This window comes from Anthonomus grandis, chromosome 9 (genome assembly GCF_022605725.1).
Source record: "Anthonomus grandis grandis chromosome 9, icAntGran1.3, whole genome shotgun sequence".
Lineage (NCBI taxonomy): Eukaryota > Metazoa > Arthropoda > Insecta > Coleoptera > Curculionidae > Anthonomus > Anthonomus grandis.
The window spans coordinates 1,797,440-1,819,908 of NC_065554.1; the positions used below are offsets into that span (position 1 = coordinate 1,797,440).

Below are 22,469 nucleotides of genomic sequence, written 5' to 3' on the forward strand. Positions count from 1 at the left end.
GGTCGTCCTGGCTTTTGCTTGGGAGATTCCACTTGACCTGCTACTTTTCTTTCCCACAACAATTTGAAAATGGTGGACTTTCCAATTTCACTCATTCGAGAACATTTTTCAACAATTTCTTGCACAGTAAAACAAGGGTAATCGTGTTTTATGCAATCATGTACATTTAAAATAATAACTTTTTCACTCAGCGATAGTGGAGAATTTTCCTTCGCTTGTCCTTGATATAATTACAACAATGTAGTATCCGTGAATCATGTTTCTCGGCACGACGTTCAGAGCAAAAAATGTTTATTTTGCATTATTGTTGGCCTGCCTTATCGCTGGGAATTCATTCCGTTTTGTCGTGTTCGAGGTACGCGTCGAAATTCTTTTTGACTTAAAAATGCCTAAACGTAAAATAAGTGAGGGAAAAAAGTGTGAAGTGAGGAAACTTAACAAAAAACTCAAGAAAATACAGGATAAGCTACGACTACTGGATTCAAGCGATTCGTCTTTTACGTCATCTAGCGAATCTTCAGGTAATAAAAATGGCTTAATTGCCTTTAAATAATGGAGAAGGAAATCGCGCGATTTCATTAATCTTCTCTGGCAGCATGCGCTTGCCAAATCAAGGGTTATAACACGCGTTATACCATTATAAACAAAAGCATAATATGAAACCTTATAATTGAGAGTGAAATCGCGCGATTTCTTTAATCTCAGGCAACAAGCGTTCGCCAAAAGACTTTAATAAACTGATAAGGTTTTTTGTCGCCCGTTTAGGTTCGTCTTCGGACGTAGAACCCAATAATGAAGAAATCCAGATCATACCTCAAACGGAGACAGCACCAGAACAGATTGAAGTAGATTTTGACTTCTTTGGCAGCAAGCCGCTGGACGAGGCACAAATCGGTGTAGCAATACACAACGAGATTGCAGTACGCTGGAGTGCAGTGCTACAATCGGGGTTAACCAGTGCACAAAGAAGTGACATTACAGAAAAATACAAAATTCCCGAAAATTGTCTACAATTGCTACCTCCAAAAACAAATGATGAAATACAACCATGTCTTCCCGATGGGGTTCTTAAACATGACAAATTCGTTACAGAGTTGCAGGATTTCTAAGGAAATTAAATATTCTATTAATTTTCTATCTTGATGATATTTTACTTCTGGCAGATAGTAAGTCACAATGTATAAAAAATATAAAAACTACAACACAATTGCTAGAAAACTTAGGTTTTATAATCAATATTAACAAAAGCGTATTACAGCCACAACAGACAATTAACTTTCTTGGGTTTTCTTTTAATTCAGCAAGCTTAAAAATTTCATTACCAGAAAAAAAAATATATTCAATAAAACAAAAAATTAAGCAATTTAAAAGGAAAAACCAATGCACTGTAAGAGTTTTTGCACAGTTATTAGGCAAATTAGTAGCGTCATGTCCAGCAACAAAATACGGGTTTGCTCATTTAAAAATTTTGGAAATAATTAAGCACTCAGCTATTCGAAGTGATTATCAAAATTACAATAAGAAAATGGAAATTTGCGACTCAATAAGAAATGAATTATCATGGTGGGAAAATAATATAGGGAAAGGCCAAGATATAAAACCACCTCAATTTAAATTAGAAATCTTTTCAGATGCTTCACCTACAGGTTGGGGTGCCTTCTGTGGAAAAAATACTTTTCATGGGTTTTGGGACAAAAATGAATCTCAAATGCACATAAATTACTTAGAAATAAAAGCGGCATATTATGCACTAAGTTCATTAACGAAAAATAAAACTAACATACGGATCTTACTGAGAATTGATAATCAAACCGCTATTTCTTGCATAAATCGAGGGGGTAGTGTCAGATTTCACCATCTGAATGATGCTACAAGACTTATCTGGGAATGGTGTGAAAACAAAAACATATCAATATTTGCAAGTTACATTACGTCATCAGAAAATTTTAAAGCGGACAAAGAATCTAGATCGTTATCGATCGACACGGAGTATCAATTAAATCTTTACGCTTTTACGAAAATTATTCAAAATTTCGGGGAACCAGAAATAGATTTATTTGCCTCAAGAATTAATAATAAATGTAAAAAATATATATCTTGGTTTCCCGATCCAAGCTCATTTTCAGTCGATGCATTCACAATTTCATGGACCGCATGTTATTTTTACGCTTTTCCGCCTTTTTCGTGCATTCCTCGAGTCTTAGAAAAAATTATTGAGGAAAAAGCACTAGGTATAATGGTTGTACCAAATTGGCCCTCGCAACCCTGGTTTCCTATCTTCCAAAAACTTTTAACTGAAGATCCGATATATTTTAAACCTAATCCTAGCCTCCTTTTATCTCCTTTTAGGACCAGCCATCCGCTATGCAAGGAACTTTCCCTGGTGGCAGGGAAATTGTCAGGATCGCTTATCAAATAAAAGGAATTCCGACGACAGCGATACCAACAATGATCAATTCCTTATCAGAAGGCACCTTAAAGCAATATTCCAATTGTTTTAAAAAATACTGGGAGTTTTGCAATGAAAGGCAATATATAAACCCATTTATTTACAGTATAGGTAGATATTTAGAATTCTTAGAACATGCATTAAATAAAGGAATGTCTTATTCTGTCATTAATTCTTATAGGTCGGCTTTAAATCTTATATTTTCGCCGAAAGAACAAGACTTAAAATGCATTAATAGGTTTCTCAAGGGTGTAGCAAATATAAGACCGCCGGAGCCGAAATATTCGTACATCTGGAATCCGGATTCGGTACTAGCAGTTTTGAAAACGTGGTACCCATTAAATTCCTTGAATATCGAAAAACTAACCTATAAACTTACTTTTCTAATGGCAATTGCATCCGCCAGTAGAGTACAAACTTTAACTAAAATAAAAATCGGTAACATATTAAAGAATGAAAATAAAATAGAAATAAAAATTTCAGATAGAATTAAAACATCAGCCCCCAATAAAATCCAACCAGTTTTAATATTCCCATTCTTTAATGAAGCACCAGAGTTATGCGTGGCACACACTATAGAGGCTTATCTAGAAAAAACTGCACAGTTTAGGAATAATAACGAATCACTGATCCTAACACATAAAAGACCATTTCACCCAGCAACCTCACAAACCATAAGTCGATGGCTGAAAACAGTGTTAAAATTAGGAGGAATTGACACTACAGTTTTTTCTGGTCAAAGCACTCGACACGCATCAGCTTCCGCTGCTTCCAGGAAAGGGGTGAATATTGACCTCATACGTCATACGGCCGGGTGGACGCCGTCCTCCAATACATTTTTCAAATTCTATAATAGACCCTTAATTAAACCCAGAGAAGAATTTGCTAAAACGGTGCTAACCACCGAAAAATAATGTTGCATAAGATTATTAAAATTCATCCTTATTGGAACAAGCCTTACATATTATTAATAATAATATTTAGTCTAGGGTTATATAAGTATTTATATAATGTACATATAAAACTTTAGGTTTAAGGATCCAATATATGTAGGTACATAGGAACATACCAATGTTGCAGATTAATTTAGTATAGGTATAAGTGTTAATTGTTAAATGCCAATAATTACTTAAAAGATGCATTTACGCATTTATATAAGAAATCTTATATTATTACTATTACTCACTTCATAAGTTTATTAAAATAATACATGTCATAACCAGGTACAATTTGTTAGATAAATTAAAATTTCGCCACTACAAAATTGCCTTTTACTCTAGACATCTACATTGTTGTAATTATATCAAGGACAAGCGAAGGAAAATTATAAGATCAATCGACTTACCTGAAGGAAGATTGATATTAATTTTCCGAGCTTGTCCGTAGATATAATTACAAACCCTCCCACCACTTCCAAGCACCCAGAAGCAATTTTGTCCACCAACCAACGCCAACGGAATGAATTCCCAGCGATAAGGCAGGCCAACAATAATGCAAAATAAACATTTTTTGCTCTGAACGTCGTGCCGAGAAACATGATTCACGGATACTACATTGTTGTAATTATTTCTACGGACAAGCTCGGAAAATTAATATCAATCTTCCTTCAGGTAAGTCGATTGATCTTATAATTTTTAGTACATCTTTTCGTTGGACTGAATACCTCCATTTTTTAAATATTAGGATAATAATATTGTGATTACACTACAGCGTAGCAGTGACTACTAACGTTTAAAATATGATTTAAAAGTATTTATAGTCTGTATATATTACCTGACCCCATTTTTGCATGTTACAAAGCGTTAAAAGATAGGTACCTATACAAAAGGATTAAAAGTATTTATTTAGTATTTAATCTCTTTCAAAATAAAGGCATTTCATCCGTGAAAATTAAATTCATAAATATTATAAGTACCTGCGCCTATGAACTACCACGAAATGTAGCCAAACAGAACGGAATTCCCCAGTTTATTGCTCTATACACTTCTGAAATAGAGTATAATAGTTATCATATTTTCTTAATCCTGGTTATGTTCAAACCCTAAAAAGGATCATTTGGGTCGTCTTGTGTATGCTAAATACTAAATATGAATTATATTTGAATAATAGATAACTGCAATAGAGTGAGATATAAGTATTTTTTTTAAACACAATACTCCACAAAAGTTTTAAAAATAATTTAGAGTATATCATATGAACTCCAAAAATAAAATTGAAATCAAATCTGAACAATAGCTATACCTAATAGTTAACCCTTAACTACTGTGGTGCGGTCACCATGACCGCAGCGCTTATCAAGATCTCTAAAATTTGCCCCCTCTCAAGTTATAATGCCTTGGGCGTCCTTGTACCTTTAAATTAGTACAATTCAAGAAAGCAGTGCGAGTACGTCGTGTTTTATGTCTCTATTTTTTTAGTTACGCCGAGTTAAATTTTTTTTGCGGTCATAGTGACCGCAGAACAGTAACGGTGAAATATTTTATTCTTTGCTTGTAACGAATATTCAAATTTATTATGGCTAATGATGCGCCAGGTCCGTCAAAAAAAATTCGGTTTTGCGATACTGATTTTGAGTCTACAGGTTTAAGGTGGTTAGATGAAATCGAAAATGAAATGTTGACTGCAATTGAGAGTGATGAAGATAGTGCCAGTGAAAGTATTTATGAACCAAGTGAACATGACACTGATACAGAACAGGAAGGGGAAGAAGAGGAGTTTGCCAATACCGACGAGCAGGAAGATTCTGAGGATTATGAGGAACCGGTAAACCAAGCTTCCAAAAAATCAAGAAATTTCTATGGCAAAAACCGATTCAAGTGGTCATCTGAGAGCTTTACATCGCGAAGCCGAACTCCAAAGCACAATATTGTGCTTCGTTTACCAACTCTACGAGGATCCGCTAGTCTGTTAGGGCATGAAGCACAACCTTTTGCAGTTTGGAACTTGCTGATCACGGATGATATGTTAAAAACTATTTTGCATTGGACTAATGAGAAAATAAAGAAACAAAGGGCCAATCTAAAAAATTCATCAAGATCAGAGCATCAAGATTTGGACATTGTTGAGTTAAAAGCTTTTATCGGCCTGTTATTTTACAGCGCAATTTTTGTGTCAAATCATGAAAATATATCCAGAATATTTGCAACCGATGGCACTGGACGAGAAATATTTCGATGTGTGATGAGTAAGCAGAGGTTTGCATTTCTATTAGCGTGCTTACGCTTTGACAATTCTTTAGACCGAAATATCAGGAAACAAGAAAATCCACTTGCTGCAATATCTGAACTTTTTGATCAGTTTATCAAAAATTGTCAGACTCTATATTCTTTGGGAGTAAACTGCTGCATTGATGAGATGTTGGTCTCTTTTCGAGGAAGGTGCAGGTTTAAAATGTATATGCCCAATAAGCCATGCAAATATGGAATCAAGATCGTATGTATGACAGATGCACGTACACACTATTTTTTTAATGGGTATATATATACTGGAAAAGACTCTGATGGATTTGGTTTGGAAAAACATTTAAAAAAATTTAATAAACCAACGCAGTCTGTATTGAGATTAGTACAACCAATAGCTGGATCAAATCGAAATATTACCGCCGATAACTGGTTTACTTCTTTAGAACTTGTCGAGCAATTAAAGAATCGGAAACTTACGTATGTCGGAACTGTTAAAAAAAATAAAAAAGAGATTCCCCCAGATTTTTTACCTAAAAAGACAGAAAAGTTGGTAAGGATGGAACTTTATTTGGTTTTACTAAAGACGTAACCTTAGTTTCATATGTTCCACAAAAAAATAGAGCAGTGATTCTCGTATCATCCATGCACCATTCGACATCATTTGACGATGGCACGGAAAAGCCAGAAATTGTAACCTACTATAACTCTACGAAGGGCGGGGTAGATGCCATAGATGAAAAATGTGCCAAACACTCTACAAGTCGCCGTACAAGAAGATGGCCTATGGTTATATTTTTCCGAATCTTGGACATAAGCGGAGTAAATGCCTATATTCTTCATCAGAGTTATAAGAACAATAAAGTAATGGAAAAAACCGACTTTATTAAAATTCTTGCTGATGAGCTAGTCAGGCCGCATTTAGAAAGAAGAGCCAATAATCCAAGAATTGCTCGAGATCTACGGTCTACAATAAAAAGAATTCTAAATATTCCTGAAGAACGTCTGGAACAGGTGGAAATGGAAAAATTGGAAAAAAGGAAAACGTGTTACACTTGTCCTTCAAAACTAAAAAGAAAAACTTTTCATTTGTGCTACATGTGTACAAAACCCATTTGTGTTGAGTGTTCGACAAAGCTTTGCATAAACTGCAGGCATAATTTGTAACTTTTTTAACATGTGCAATTTTTTTTAGATAATGTTGTTTATGTAATGTTAAGTTTTTTTTTGTAACTCCATACCTTTATCTTTAAGAAAAAATAAGCCATATTATTTTAGAATTATTACTTTTTGTTTAATGTTTATTTTAAAAAAAACTGTAAAATTTTGAAAAAAAAGCCTTATGAAATAAAAACATTTAAAAAAATATATATATTTACTGGTTTTGTTTGTTTACCTTCGATTTTCATTAAAAACCTTTTAATATTTATTATAAATAATAAAACAATATGAAAAACACAAAAATATATTTTTTGGCGGTAATTATATTTGCGGTCACCATGACCGCACTACATGCCTAACGCTATTAAATCGACACTACAGTAGTTAAGGGTTAAAGTATTTTCTTAATACTGGTTAGGTTCAAACCGTAAAAAGGATTATTTGCATCATCTTATGTATTTTAGATACTAAATATAAATTACATTCGAATAATAGATAACAGTAATAGAGTGAGATATTTGAATTTCTTTAAATCACAATACATTAAATAAAATTTAAAAATTATATAGGGTTAAACAAATTAACTCTAAAAATTCAATTAAAATCAAATCGGAATAATAGCTAAAGCTAATAGTTATCTGATTTTCTTAATCTTGGTTATGTGCAAAACGTTAAAAGAATCGTTTGGGCCATCTTGTGTATGCTCAATACTAAATATAAATTACATTCGAATAATAGATAACTGCAATAGAGTGAGATATAAGTTTTTTTTTTTAAATCACAATACGTCAGATAAAATTTAAAAATCATATACGGTTAAACGAATTAAATCTAAAAATTAAATTAAAATCAAATCGGAACAATAGCTAAAGCTAATAGTTATCATATTTCCTTAATCCGGGTTATGTGCAAAACGTGAAAAAAATTATTTGGGTCATCTTGTGTATGCTAAATACTAACTATAAATTACATTTGAATAATAGATAAGCGTTATAGAGTGAAATATTTAAATTTTTTAAAATCACAATACATCAAATAAAATTTAAAAATCATATAGGGTTAAACTGAACTCTAAAATTTAAATTGAAATCAAATCTAAACAATATCTATAGCTAATAGTTATCGTATTTTCTTAATCCTGGTTATGTAAAAAAAGGAAAAAGCATCATTGGGGTCATCTTGTTTAACCTAAATTCCAAATTTAAATTACATCCAAATAATAGAAAACGGCAATAAAGTGAGATATAAGTATTTTTTTAAAACATATATTCGGGATAGAACTGCTGCCTGGCTCCTTCCCAAATAGAGGGGAGCACAATTGTTTTATTGTGCCACTGGAAAGTACTAGTGGATTGTACTTGTTTATTCTGTATATTTATCAAAGAACCACAGCTTATATGGCACTGAACCAATTAACTTAATAATTGAAACAAACTTTTACAATACAAAATATGCTCATTTATTAGATCCGAAGACAAGAAAATGGAATAGTTATTCATTAAAGTAATTGTAAACTATGAATTGCCGGCGCTGTCCTTTTATATACTTAATTTTACCTTTTTTATACTCACTTTGCTTACTAGCAGGTAACTTTACTCACTTCTTACTAACTACTAACAATAGTTCTTATACTCTAATTACAATGGGTTAATTACTTTAACCTATTGTATTAACACACGACGACCGAACTTATAACTAGCGACAATAATACAGGTAGTTTTAAGTGCGTTTAAAGTATAAGGGTGCTTACGGACCTTCCTAGGTCACTAAAGGTGTAAAGAGAGAGAGAGAAAGAGAAAAACCCGCCTTGGATATTAGGGGTAATGGGGATAATAGGGAAAACTTTCGTGAGCAACTTCTCACTCCGATCGCGACTACGACTCGCGACTCGACGCACACACTATTTCTCGATGACAGTACCTCAACTTGACTGTGACAGTAACTCAACTCGACTGTATACTGCAATTTTTGTACCAGTATTTAGCCATCAACAGTCTGGAGAGAGAGAGACCCATATTATGGTTTAAAGAGTAAAGGGAATACGGGTAACTCATGACCCTGACTTCTACAACAACTGAGATTGACGGTTTTTCTAAATTTTGACCGTGCGACCTTTTTACCAGGTTGTTTTACTTAGTGGGTATAAAGATGTTTAATAAGTGCCTCTTTCATCAACAAGGGATGTGAAAACAGGCTTAAGGCCTGACAGTCTTATGGCAATTTATGGGTTATATTTGTTTTCCTTAAAAGTTTGAAATGTTTAAAAGTAACCACTTCAACATAGAGCAATTAAAAAATAAATACATCTCGATGACAGAACAGGGTTGTCTAAACGATATTTTTTAGTATTTTTAAATTTTTTGGTAGCTTTAAGTATCCATGCATAATTATATAAAAATTATTTATGTCAGTCGATCAAGGTGTTTGCGATGGATTTTAAGCTCACGTTTTTAAGTTCACTAGTTCGGAATAGACAAATAGTTGAAATTATGATTACGTTGCTCATCTTGATTTTTATAATTACCACGAATTGTTATCTCAAGATTGATATAAATAGTCGTTAATTCTTGTGAATAAACCAGTATTGAGTTCTATACCCAGTAGTCTTTTATTGCTCAACCTACTTCGGCCAAGCCACCTTTTCTTAAACCTATAGTTTAGGGAAAAGCCCTAAATCTTTTCATGGTCCTTCGAGCAGTGAAATCAAGCCAGGAGTAACCGCCCAAAAGGGTCGTCTCCATCTTTAAATCAAAGCGGTCGAAGCAGTCGAGCCAATCAAAGCAGTCAAGTCAGTCAAAGCAGATAAGTCAGTCAAAACAGGCAAGCCAATCAAAGCAGCTAAAGCAGTCGAGCCAATCAAACCAGTCAAGTCAGTCAAAGCAGAAATGTCAGTCAAGCCAGCCAAAGTAGTCAAAGCAGAAATGTCAGTCAAGCCAGCCAAAGTAGTCAAGCAAAAAAGACAAATCAAGCCAAAACAGTCGCGTCCATCATCGAGAAAGCAATGGAAGAAACAAATAAAATTTTCCTCCGCCAGCAGGAGCTAGCGGGAGAATTAGAGCAACTTCTAGTCAACGTAAAGAAAGATTCACATCCAAGAAAGACACCAACATTTGTTACTCAGCGAAACCAACAGAAAGACGGGATATAGGAAGCCATAGTAGAAAACGACGAAAAGCTGAAAAGAATAGGAGAGACTAGTCATACCTATTATAGGAAGAAATATTTTAACCAAATTAATGAACTTTATAAAAGCTTTAAAACCTATTTGAACGTGCAAAAAAGCAGAAGAGGAGAAGAAGGCGAAGCAGTGCTGAAAAGAAAAGAAGTAGTGATCCAACAATTTGAATTCCTTATTGAAGAACTTCAAAATGAACTTCGTAGGAACAAATCTACAACTCGATATGAATTTTTAAAAGAAGACATCAGGAATCAATTGGGGCTCATTCAGCAACTTCACAACGAGTTCCTTTGCAAAGGCACCACCAGCAAAGAATACTTAGCAGCCCACCGTTTAATCAAAAGTTCTTACGTGATAAAAAAAAATCAAGGAAGGGCAGGATGTATTAAACAACACATCCATTCCAACAATGAACATTCCGATATTTAGCGGATTGTACGAAGAGTGGCCTACGTTCGACGATCTCTTTACAAGAGTTATCCATCAAAACAACACCATGAGACATTTACTCACAACAGATGGAAACTACGATGCCGCGTGGAATCTATTGAAACAGCGATATCAAAACAAGCGACTCATTGTGTCAACGTTGGTGGACAAGATCTTCGAGTTCCCGACAATTATGTACGAGTCAGTACATAAACTTAAACAATTGTATGATGTCACCACCGAATGCTTGAAAGGCATTAAAAATCTAGGCTTTGACACATCTTGGTATCCAATGGTAGGAAGAATCATATGCAAGAAATGGGATTCAGAAAACATAAAAACATAAAAATCTACGAGCAAAGTAAATACTAGAAAACCCTCTAGAACTCTACACACTAAAAGAGATTTTAGAATTTCTAAAAAGAAGGTTTCAGTCACTCGAAGTTCTTAATTCAGGGAAAAACGACAAATCCCAAAGAAATCTAGTATGTCAACTATGCAATCGAGGACACTCTATTTGGCACTGCAATCTATTCCTGTGCCAATCACTAACGGGTCGAATGAAGATGATGAAAGACCATCAACTATGTGCCAGATGTTTAAGCCATAACTTAAATAGAAAACGAGAAATAGATGCACCATATCAAGTAAGTGCAGAGTTTGCAATGGGTATTACCACACTTTACTACATCAAGACCGGCAAGCCACGTCGAATGCTGGAACAATGAACCTCACCTCAAGACCAAATAACTACCAAAATAACAGCGTTAGGAGAAATTACGAACCTAGCTACAGGCCCAGTACAGTCAATCCAAGATATAAAGATTCTAATGCAAGGCGTAATAATTCAAGAAATTATTCACAAATCACTCACCACGCAGCTGAAAAAAGGAAAAAAGAAGTTCTACTGGCTACAGCACTAATCCAAGGTAGAGCAAACGACGGCACGTCCCATTTACTAAGAGTACTAATTGACCAGGGTTCTCAATCTTCATTCATACTGAAAATTAGCTGCACAAGCCTTAGCATTACCAAGACAAAAAATACGTGCCGAAATATCAAGAGTCAGCGACAATAAATCAAGTGTTTCCAAGTCAAAGGTCAAAGTACAATTAAGGCCAAGATTCCCCAGCAAGTACACACTTACGACTGAGCTACTCGTGTTACCAAGGATTACGAAGGCGCTCCGCTCCGCAGTGAACCGTTAAGCAAAATAGACCTAAAAGAATGGCAAAATACTATTCTAGCGGATCCTACGTTCAATGCAACAGGACCCATCGAGATACTATTAGAAGCAGAAGAACACGGAAAAATAATACTGGAAGGGCTCAACAAGCAGAATGGACTGATAGGGCAGAAAACAGAATTTAGGTGGATCATCTCTGGGACAACAATCAGCAGTAAAAAAAGTAAACAACTGCAAATAAAGAGCATGGTATTAAGAACAGAAGAAGATAATCAACTAACCAAATTTTGGGAAATAGATGAAGTCCCACATCAACAGCAGATCAAGCCAGAAGACCAAATGTGTGAAGAATTCTTTTAGAAAAACAATAGCAAGAAACAAGGACGGGAATTACACGGTAAAGCTACCATTTAAGGAGTACCCAGAGAAAAAGAAGAGTTAGAGAAAAAATTGCACGAAAAATAGGAACCCTTACGGCCAGTATAGTCAATTTATGGAAGACTACTCGAGCACATGGAGAAATTGCCGAGATATGCAAACAACCAAGAAAAATACTACATACCCCACCAAGCTGTCACAAAAGAAGATAGTACAACTACAAAGTTAAGGTTAATATTCGACGCATCGTGTAAAACAACCAATTAGCAGAGTTTAAACGAAGCAATGCATACCGGACCCAGGCTACAAAATGACCTGGCAGATATCATACTACGCTGGCGAAAACACCGAGTTGAATTTATAGCAGACATAGAAAAAATGTATAGGCAATTAAAAGTGGACACTCCACCTCAGGAATACCAACGGATCCTATGGAGAGAGCATCCAGACGAACCATTACAAGAATTCCGATTGACCACAGTAACCTATGGAACAGGTGCAGCACCATTCTTAGCCATAAAAACCCTTCACCAACTAGCGTAGGACGAAGAAAGAAACTTTAAAATAGCATCAAAGATTCTCCTGAAAGACTTCTATGTCGATGACGTACTCTCTGGTGCCAGCAGTTTCACAGAAGCACATGCAAGTACAATCAGTTAATTAAGCTGCTAAAATCTGGAAAGTTCATACTGAGGAAATGGTCCAGCAATTCCAAAGAATTTGGCAAAAAGTTCCAGAAGAATTAAAAGAAAAAAGCACCGTGGAAATTGGTCAAGAAGAGGTGAAAAAGTCATTAGGAATATTATCGACTCCAGCCGACGATAGCTTTCACTTCAAGGTCAATGCAAGGACAAGAACCATCAACACTAAGAGGAGGATGCTGTCAGAAATTGCAAAGATATTTGACGCATCAGGATGGTTAGCGCCTTTTACCATTAGAGCAAAACTTATCATTCAGGATCTATGGTTGCAATGATTAGCTTGGTATAAAATTGTCGAAGGAGAACTCTACAAGAAATGGCAGATATTTCAAGAAGAAACGAAGAGCATTTCAAAAATCCGAATTCTAAGATGAATTCAATACGATAATAAAGAAATTGAACTCGTAAGATTTTACGATGCATTAGAAAAGGCATACGCAGTAATCTACAGTAGAATAAGAACTGAAAATACAACTTATATTACTATGCTGCAGGCTAAATCCAAAGTTGCCCCAGCAAGAAACCGGATCACCCTTTCAAAACTAAAATTATGTGCTGCAGTATTACTTGCTAAGCTAATGGACAAAACCAAAAAGGCTCTCAAAATAGATTGCTCAGAGATCTATGCATGGACGGATTCAATGATCACGTTAGGATGGATTAAAGGAGATACTACGAGATGGAACACGTTCGTCGCTAACCGAGTCTCGGAGATAGTGAAACTAATACCACCGCAGAACTGGAACCATGTCAAATCTCAAGACAACCCAGCTGATGTAGTTTCAAGAGGTATCGACATTATCGCTCTCAAAGAATCACAACTATGGTGGAAAGGACCAAATTGGTTGTACAACAAAGAAGAATGGCCAAAAAGTATAGAAATTCCCAGAACTAAAGAAGGGCTAAAGAAAACCAAATGACATCAATCATCTGTCACCACCATACGAGAACAGGTGTGGAGTCGTTTTTCATCAATGACTAAAATGCTTAGAGTTCTTCAATATTCAGAATAATGAAAAAAGGATCTCCAAGAGGAAATTTATCTCTAGAAGAACTACAGACAACATTAAAAACCGTCATCCGCTAAGTACAAGATTCAGAATTTACAGAGGAAATAAAATTACTCAAACACCGCAAAAACATTAACAAAAGGAGCAACCTACAAAACCTGCACCCAATATTGGATCAAAATGGAATGATGCGCATAGGAGGAAGACTCAAGAATGCTAATATATCATTCAATCAAAAACATCCAATCATCATGCCCAGAAACTGCCATCTAACAACGCTCATTATAAGAGATGATCACGAAAAAACATTACACGGAGCTAACCAGTTAACCTTAACCTACATCAGACAAAAGTTTTGGATCATCAACCCCAATTAAAAAAATTGCAACTATGATAAATAAGTGCATAAGATGCATCAGATATAAGTAACGAGCAGCGCAGCAGATAATGAGAGACCTACCAAAAGAACGGGTGACGCCATCTCACGCCAGAATCGACTACGCAGGCCCGATATTTGTCAGAACAACAAAAGGAGGAGGCCACAAATCATACAAAGGATACATACCGATTTTTGTGTGTATGGCAACTAGAGCAATCCATATTGAAATAAGTGACATGATCACAGAAACCTTCTTGGCAGCGTACAGAAGATTCGCATCACGAAGAGGACAATGTACAGATATATACAGTGACAATGGTACTACGTTCGTCGGAGCAGCGAATCACATAGAAAACGAAATAAGGAAGATAACTGAAACCCAAGAAGTTCAAGACGCTATCAGCACCGCAGGGACATGGCATGGCATTTTATTCCGCCCGCCTCACCACACTTTGGAGGACTTTGGGAAGACGGAGTTAAGTCTACAAAATACCACCCACGAAGAGTCAAAGGAGAAACCACATTAACATTCGAAGAATTATATACATTTACAGGTAATTTACATTTACGTAAAATACATTTACAGGTAGAATTATATACATTTATAGGTAAAATACATTTACCTAAGTGTCCCACATGCATTTTTCTTGGAGATAAAGACTTCCCCTATTTGTTATCTTTATTCGAAGAATTGTCAACATATATCAAATAGAAGCGTGCTTCAACTTTCGGCCACTTTGTGCAATAAGTGACACTACAGACCCTGAAATTATACTTTCCAGGTCACTGTCTAATTGAGAGACCACTAGTAGGTCCATTTGCCTGGTCCGAGACAAATAGAAAAGGCCGCTGTATGTCTCAGAGATGGAAACTAATCCACAAAATGAAGAAGAATTTCTGGATTTATGGTCCACAGAATATCTAAGTAGACTACAAATGCGGTACAAATGTAAAGAAGAAAAAGGCAACCGAAAAATTGGGACAGTGGTGGTAATCAAAGAAAATGACGTTAATCAACCGCGTAGGCAAAGCACACCAATGTCGCAATTGCAAAGAAAGGTCCAAACATTCAGCGTAGTCGACGTCGAAAACATGGAGTTACACTAGTACACATCATACTATGTGTTATATCTATCATGCCATCCGGTGGTACAGCAAACTACACAATCAAGCAACCAGCTAAAGGTTTATTTATCGAACAGTTGGGAATCTCAAGAATAGAGAGAGGAGAGTTCAGGCTTCAACTCATCGTCAACAAAAGTCGAATTGATGATGACAGTGAAAAAGTCTCACAAGTAATAGGACAGTTCCATAGCTTATGCAAGGAAGCAAAACAACTTTCGACAGCAATTAAGTGTTAAACCTTTGCACACCATCTCCTAGATAAAAAGAAAGAAATAGAATTGCTTGAACAATGGAATATTTGAAGTTCGCCGCAAAAAAAGAGGCCTATTTGCCCAATTTCTAACGTCAGTTTTTGGAGTGAACGACGAAGTTTATAAGGACATCGACAGTCTGCAGACCAACCAAGAAGAACTAATCCAAGACTCCAAATACCAAACCAAAGTGATGATCTCTGCCATCGCTTTCAAAAAGAAATAAGCCACAGCATGAAAATTGTCAACAAGATGAAAGGATACAAGCGCGTAGCAGACAGTAATGAAGTCAACATCCATATTCTGATGGTCTATTAGCTGTCATCTAACTTAATCACTGAAATAAGTGGTTACTACCTGAAACTTTTCCAGATACTTTTCGAACAAGGATTGATATTTAACATCCTGTCACCTCAGCTCATGTTCACAATATCCTTCAGAAAGCCAACGCGAAGTTACCATCCCATTTAAAAATAATGCAGATACCCATAAGAACGTCGCTACAAGAAGAGAGAAGGCAATTGGCAAAAATGTTCATACATTTTGCCATTGAAGATATTTCCAATGTCAATCTCATAAAAGTATATCCAACAGCCCTTCATGTTGAAAACAATTCCTACTGGTCTCTGGAAATACCTAATGACATTCTGGCAGTCGACTACAATAATTAACAGTACTTCGAGCAGTCATACGATGAATTAACAGCATCCATGCTCCGAAGCAACAAATACCTGTGTTCACCGACAACGGTTGAAATATAGACTCCAGTCCAAATTGCGTCATTGACGAAATATATCAGCGAAATCAAGGGAAGCCATGCAACATAATTAAGAAATATTAGTAAATACCACCGGCATAATTCAACTAACCGAACCATGCATCTTAAAAAGCAAGCAAAACAATATAATCGCAAAACGCTTCGATTCCGTTCCTGTTATCAGTTACTTATTTTATTGGGTATAACGTCACTTATAGCAAAAATCAATTTAGAAATTTTGTGAAGAAATTTGAAAAGAAAATAGACTTATTCATGTATTTAAAAGAAATATGAACTCAAATCTGTAATGATACCGTTCGATATACTTAATTTAATATAAGTTTAATAAGTTTTAAATAAAATAATTTACTTGAGTTATAATAGATTTTTTATACAGATCGTGTTATCGTGAGCTACGTATTACCCAAAATAATGGCAACACCGCCTGGTTGTGGCTTGCAGGCGACGGAATTTTTCGTTTTTATTTTTTAAACCGGGGGTCACAGAAAACAGACCAAGGAAATTTTCCTCTTTGTGTTCTGTGCCGGGGGTCAGCACGTCAGCAGACTTCACTTTGCTGTGTTACTGCACGTTGCATTAATAATTTTTGAGCGGTTTGTTTTCTTCACTATGTTTGTTTATACCCCTTCCGAAAGAGTTCAACTAATTAAATGGTTTTATGGAGGAAATTCGGCAGTACAATGTAGAGATTTGTTTTCAGTGACATTTGAGAATAGACCGATTCCTTGTGCAAAAACGGTTTTAAATGTGGTTACAAATTTTGAGACATCTTTTTTGTGGTCAAGAACTACCTGTTGAAGTGGTCCAGGATATAGAACGGTAGGAAGACATGGTTTGCAGTACCGGTCGACACGGTCTACTAGAAGTGTTAGAGAGGAACTGGGAATGAGCAATAAAACTGTTGCTCGTATCTGGAAAAAATATGGGTACAAATGTTTTAAGTATTCAAAAACTCAGGAAATATTTCCTAAAGACCAGTGGCGAAGAATAGAATTTTGTGAAACCATGATGGAAAAGGCAAATGAAAACGAATATTTTTAAAAAAATATTTTATTTTCTGATGAATATTCTTTTCCATTACATGGCAAACACAATCCTTCCATTGTTCGTTATTGGTCTGAGGAAAACGAACACAGAAGTCTTCAGTTTCGTACCCAGTATCCTCAGAAATTGAATGTTTGGGCAGGTATTTTGGGCGACAATTTTATAGGGCCATTTTTTATTGATGGCACTTTAAACGCCCAAAAGTACCTTGAGTTGCTGCAAAACCAACTTCTTCCTGCCATTCGAATCCAACCTGATGTAGACCTGGGATCGGTTTATTTTCAGCAAGATGGCTGTCCTCCTCATAACGTGGCTAGGGTAAAAGAATGTTTAACAAATACTTTTCCTAACCGCCTTATTAAACTCAAACTCAAACTCAAAAATGCTTTATTGTCAATATAAACATAGAAGTTGTAGACAAAGCCAATAGATTACATTAAAGGAATAAAAACAAGAACATAATTTAAAATAAAATAAAATTATATAAAACTTTGAAAAATACTTAAATGCTAATCATTAAAAAATTCACTTAAACTATAGTACGCTTTACTAGCAAGAAATATTTTCGTCATTGTACGTAGGCTTTTTTCAGTCTTAAGTTGTTTTATTTCTAATGGAAGTTTATTAAACAGCTTTCTACCTCCATATATGATAGAGCTACAGACAAGTTCAAAATGAGGAATGGGTAGCCTCAACAAATAATTTTGTCGCGTATTATAGTGGCTTCCTAAGTGGAGTTCCTGTTTATATTTTCTAAAAACTAAGCAAACTGTTTAAAAAATAAAGATACAACACAGGGTTAAAATATTATGACTTACAAAAAGCGGGCGACATGAGTCACGAGGCTTGGTCCCACATAGATATCTAATGGCCCTTTTCTGGAGTACAAACACTGAACTAAAAAGTGAATTTGAACATGAACCCCAAAAGCGAATTCCATATCGAAGGTGCGACTCGATAATCGCGAAGTATGCAGATCTGGCGATGGAGAAATTAAGACTGGTGGCAATAACCCTTAGGGCGTAGCAGCCTGATGAGACTTTTTATGGAAAACACAGCATATTAAACATTTTAAAATTACAATTCTATGCGGGTTTTACACATTGTTATGTCTGTAAAACCCGCATTAGAATAAATATTTTTAAAATGCCTGGTTTTTCGCGTAATATTTTGGGACATTTTGTCGCCAAACGACGCAGCTCCCACGAAAGTCAGATGTTTACTAATACCGTCCTCGGTGCTCTGTCGCAGGCACTCGTACACGCGCGACGTTGCAAAATTTCGGCTCTACGCGGTTTTCTATAAGTAACGAACGAAAACAATCATTAGTCAAGTTCAATCTATTAGTCTCTGAGCTCGTTTCTTCTTTTCAATATCCTACCTAACTTTGTTATGAATATTAAAATTAAAAAACTATAAAAAACAACAAGACCTACTTTTTAAAAAATACCAACGTTTCGGTTGTTATATCTACTACCGTTATCAAGGTAATTAAAGTAAAATTAAATTAAATTAAAAATAAAATATACTTATCTGGTAAATCTTCAGCCATGTAATATCATCAAAATTGTATAACAGATTTGAGTTTATATTTTTTTTAAATACGTGAATAAGTCTATTTTCTTTTCAATTTTTGAGCGTGTGAAATATTAAATTCTAAATTGATTTTTGCTATAAGTGACGTAATACCCAATAAAATAAGTAACTTATTATGAATTCGTCACAATAATACAAATTTTACCGTTCCTGTTGTGTCAAGCTATACAAAAACATCAACATTTGTTAATATCACCGACCTACACCAAGCAAAAACCAAGCCAGTCAGCAGTTTTTCGAGGGAACCCGTATTCAACGTAGCAGATGACCTTACTAACCACCTTTCATTGAACGAGCAGCGACTAGGTCAGCAGTTGGAAGGCAAAATATGGAAGAAAGTCGCACTTTCCTCCTACACTGCAAGTGGCTGCACTATATTGATCATTATCTCGATATGTTGCATATCCTTATGGGTTATGAAGAGCAAGTACAAGCGACGTTGATCTACACATGACCCCAACGAGACGACGATGGTGGAACTCCGACCCTTGAACATTCCTCCAGCAGAAAGCAGAAAGAGCAGGGAATATGTCTAAACGATATTTTTTATTATTTTTACATTTTTTAGTAGCTTTAAGCATCTATGCATAATTATATAAAATTGTTTATGTTAGTTGATCAAGGTGTTTGCGATGGATTTTAAACTCACATTTGTTATAAGTTCGCAAGCTCGTAATTGGCAAATAGTTGAAATTATGATTACGTTGCTTATTTTGATTTTTATAATTACCACGAATTGTTATCTTAAGATTGATATAAATAGTTGTTAATTTTTGTGAATAAACCAGTATTGAGTTCTACACCCAGTAGGGTTTCATTGCTCAACCTACTACGGCCAAGCCTTGTCTTAAACCTATAGTGACGCTGCTATAGGGTAGTAGGAAAAAAAAGGTTTAGGGAAAAGCCTAGATGTTCTTCTGTTTGAACATAACCAGGATTAAGAAAATAGAATAACTATTAGGCTAGCTATTGTTCCAATTTGATTTCAATTAAATTTTTTGAGTTTATTTGATATATGTTAAATGATGTTTAAATTTTTTTCCTGTACTGTGTTTTGAAAAAAATTTATTTAAAATATTAAAAAATATTATTTCTAGACATTTTCGCTAACTATTTGCTTACACATTTACCGATTTCATTTTTTTGGTACCGTTGAATAGAGAATTTTACGCTGCTTACTATGATGTATCACACGATGGAGGTTCCCATTTGACATATTAAAGTGAGGTTAGCTGGAGGTGAGGAGGTGATTGACAGAACTTCAGTAAATGCATAATTAAATATCCCCCTGTATATCTAATTTGACGTGTTTGTTTTTTTTTTTTTAGAAGAAAGTTATTAAGGGTGGATAGTTTTGAAATGAAGCACTGTATATGTCAACTCATATGATTCGTTTTGCATTTTGGAACAAATCATTGTTAAGAAAATACGATAACTAAACCCCTCAGGTATTGTTCCGATATGATTTCAATATTAATTATTAGAGTTTGTTATATCCTAAATGATTTTTTAAGGGTTTTGATATATTGTGTTTTAGAAAAATACAAATATCGAACTCTATTACGGCGACCTATTATTCCAATGTAATTTAGGTTTAGTACTAAGATCTTATAAATAGGACAACCTATATGAGCGTTTTAGTTTGAAACACAATCAGTGTTTGTTCCGCAAGGAAATCTTTCTTTTCTTTTTTTTTTGTTTTTTTCTTGGAGTTACAAAACGAATAATTTCTTTATTTTGTTTGGCTAAACAAAAGCCCTTTAATTCAATTTAATCGTATGTTTCGACACAACTAATTGAGTTTGAACTTTATAATAATTAAATTATAGCTCTAAAAGGTACCCAGTTTTATAACCATTGGCCGCCTGGTATATGCCCAGCGCGCAAGTAGTAAGCAGCGCAACCCAGATATTTCTGGGCAAGAGAAAGTCGCCGATCGTTCATTGAGCCAAACATACATCTATAATCGAACTATAATCTAAAATCTATAAATCTAACAAAATTGTGGAAGTGAGGAGTGCTACTGTGGCTGTTGGCAGCAAGTAAGGAGGTACCTCCAGAAGCGACGGGAAGGAGATCAATGTAGGCCTTATATTTTCAAATCTATGGGAATGGATTCTCGCTTTTTTTTATTACCATCTTCTTTTTTTGTGTGTTACGAAATAAAATGGTTCAATATCGAAGGAATTAACTTAAAACTCAAAACTATTACTATTTTTAATCTATTTTCGCGACAATCATTATTAAGATAATATATCGACAATAGATTAAAATAATTTTATAACTAAACACTTTAACTGTTGTTCCGAAATGATTTCAATATAATTTTTATAGTTTATTTAATATATCCTAAATGATTTTTCAAATCTTTAGATTTACTTTGTTTTAAAAAAATGCGAATATCGAACGTATCTCCTACCTCTCTTACGGTTACCTATTATTCCAATAAATTTTGAGTTACTTTTTACCTTTTAGAACAAATCAATGTTAAGAAAATACGATAACTAAACACTTTAGCTATAGGTAAAATGAAAATCCTTCAGTCTCCCTCCACTTATTTATTAAACATTTAGTTAGCTTAAAATTCCCTACATGTTTCGGACACAGTGGTGCCCATCGTCAGAGGGTACTAAAAGGAAATAGTTGCCATCAAAAGATAAATAGACACAGAAAAAAACGGAAGAAATTAATATAAGCTAGACTTACAAAGGTTTAAAATTGGTAACAGGCACACGCCCCAGGGTTTAATTACATATCAAAAACCCTCTATTTATTACTATTGTTTTCAATTTTATTTTTTAATTTTTATTTGTTTACATTCTGTTGTTGACAAGCACTGTAGGTGACATCTATGGGAGAAGTTCTAAAAGTACCATGATACCTGATGATGTGTTACTACAACTTTTTTTTTGGTTAAATCAAGAAGAAAGCAGAAGGTTCATAGAGAACATATTAGATGGCGCGGTTAACATAATGATTCGTACGCTGTGGAGAAGGAAAGGAACGGATAAGTACTATATAAAAGAAATTGTAAAGGGTAAGAATGATGTAGTAAAAGACTATCAAGAGTTAAGACACAGTGAGTTGAAAAAGTGAGTACAAAAATTATGTACTTGATCACAGTACACAGTACACAGTAATGGTGGTTGCTTTGTGTAGCTTTATTTATTTCGAGTATTTTCAACAGATCAAGTTTGTTGCTTTTCCGGCTGAAATGTGAAAGCTTTAAGTCAGTAGCTGGATTCACACTGTGGTTGCTAGTATAAACATGTCTTGAAAAGTTAGATTTAATGCTTGTAAGGTAAATATTTCGGTTCTTGCTTGTCTCAGTCTTCCTACAATGTTAATTGATACGTGTAGAAAACCTTTTACCGGCCTGTCCAATGTAAAATGCATTGCAATTTTCACTCGAGCACCCTATCCGACAGACACCTGATTTTGGTTCTGGCGAAATTTTGTCCTTACAGTTAGATAACAAAGGATCTTAATGTATGTTTAGTTTGAAAGCTAGTATTGATGTTATGTGAATTAAATCTATTTTTGATTTGGTTTGAAACCGTTTGATCGTCTAATTGTTTAATTATCAGATTTTATTTAAATGTTTATTGAAATGTATGAAATAAAT

The 22,469-nt window shown here is 34.8% G+C and overlaps 2 protein-coding genes across 2 annotated transcripts; both read left to right on the plus strand.

Annotated features, from left to right (window-relative positions):
* Positions 1-207: 207 nt before the first annotated feature.
* LOC126740679 (uncharacterized) lies at positions 208-1,109 on the plus strand. Its single transcript, XM_050446807.1, has 2 exons — positions 208-521; positions 766-1,109. Exons 1-2 carry the CDS (start codon positions 257-259, stop codon positions 1,107-1,109), a joined length of 609 nt encoding a protein of 202 aa, XP_050302764.1. The 5' UTR covers positions 208-256.
* Positions 1,110-4,963: 3,854 nt separating this feature from the next.
* Positions 4,964-6,220, plus strand: LOC126740681 (piggyBac transposable element-derived protein 3-like). Its single transcript, XM_050446808.1, has one exon. It carries the CDS (start codon positions 4,964-4,966, stop codon positions 6,218-6,220), a length of 1,257 nt encoding a protein of 418 aa, XP_050302765.1.
* The last annotated feature ends 16,249 nt before the right edge of the window (positions 6,221-22,469 follow it).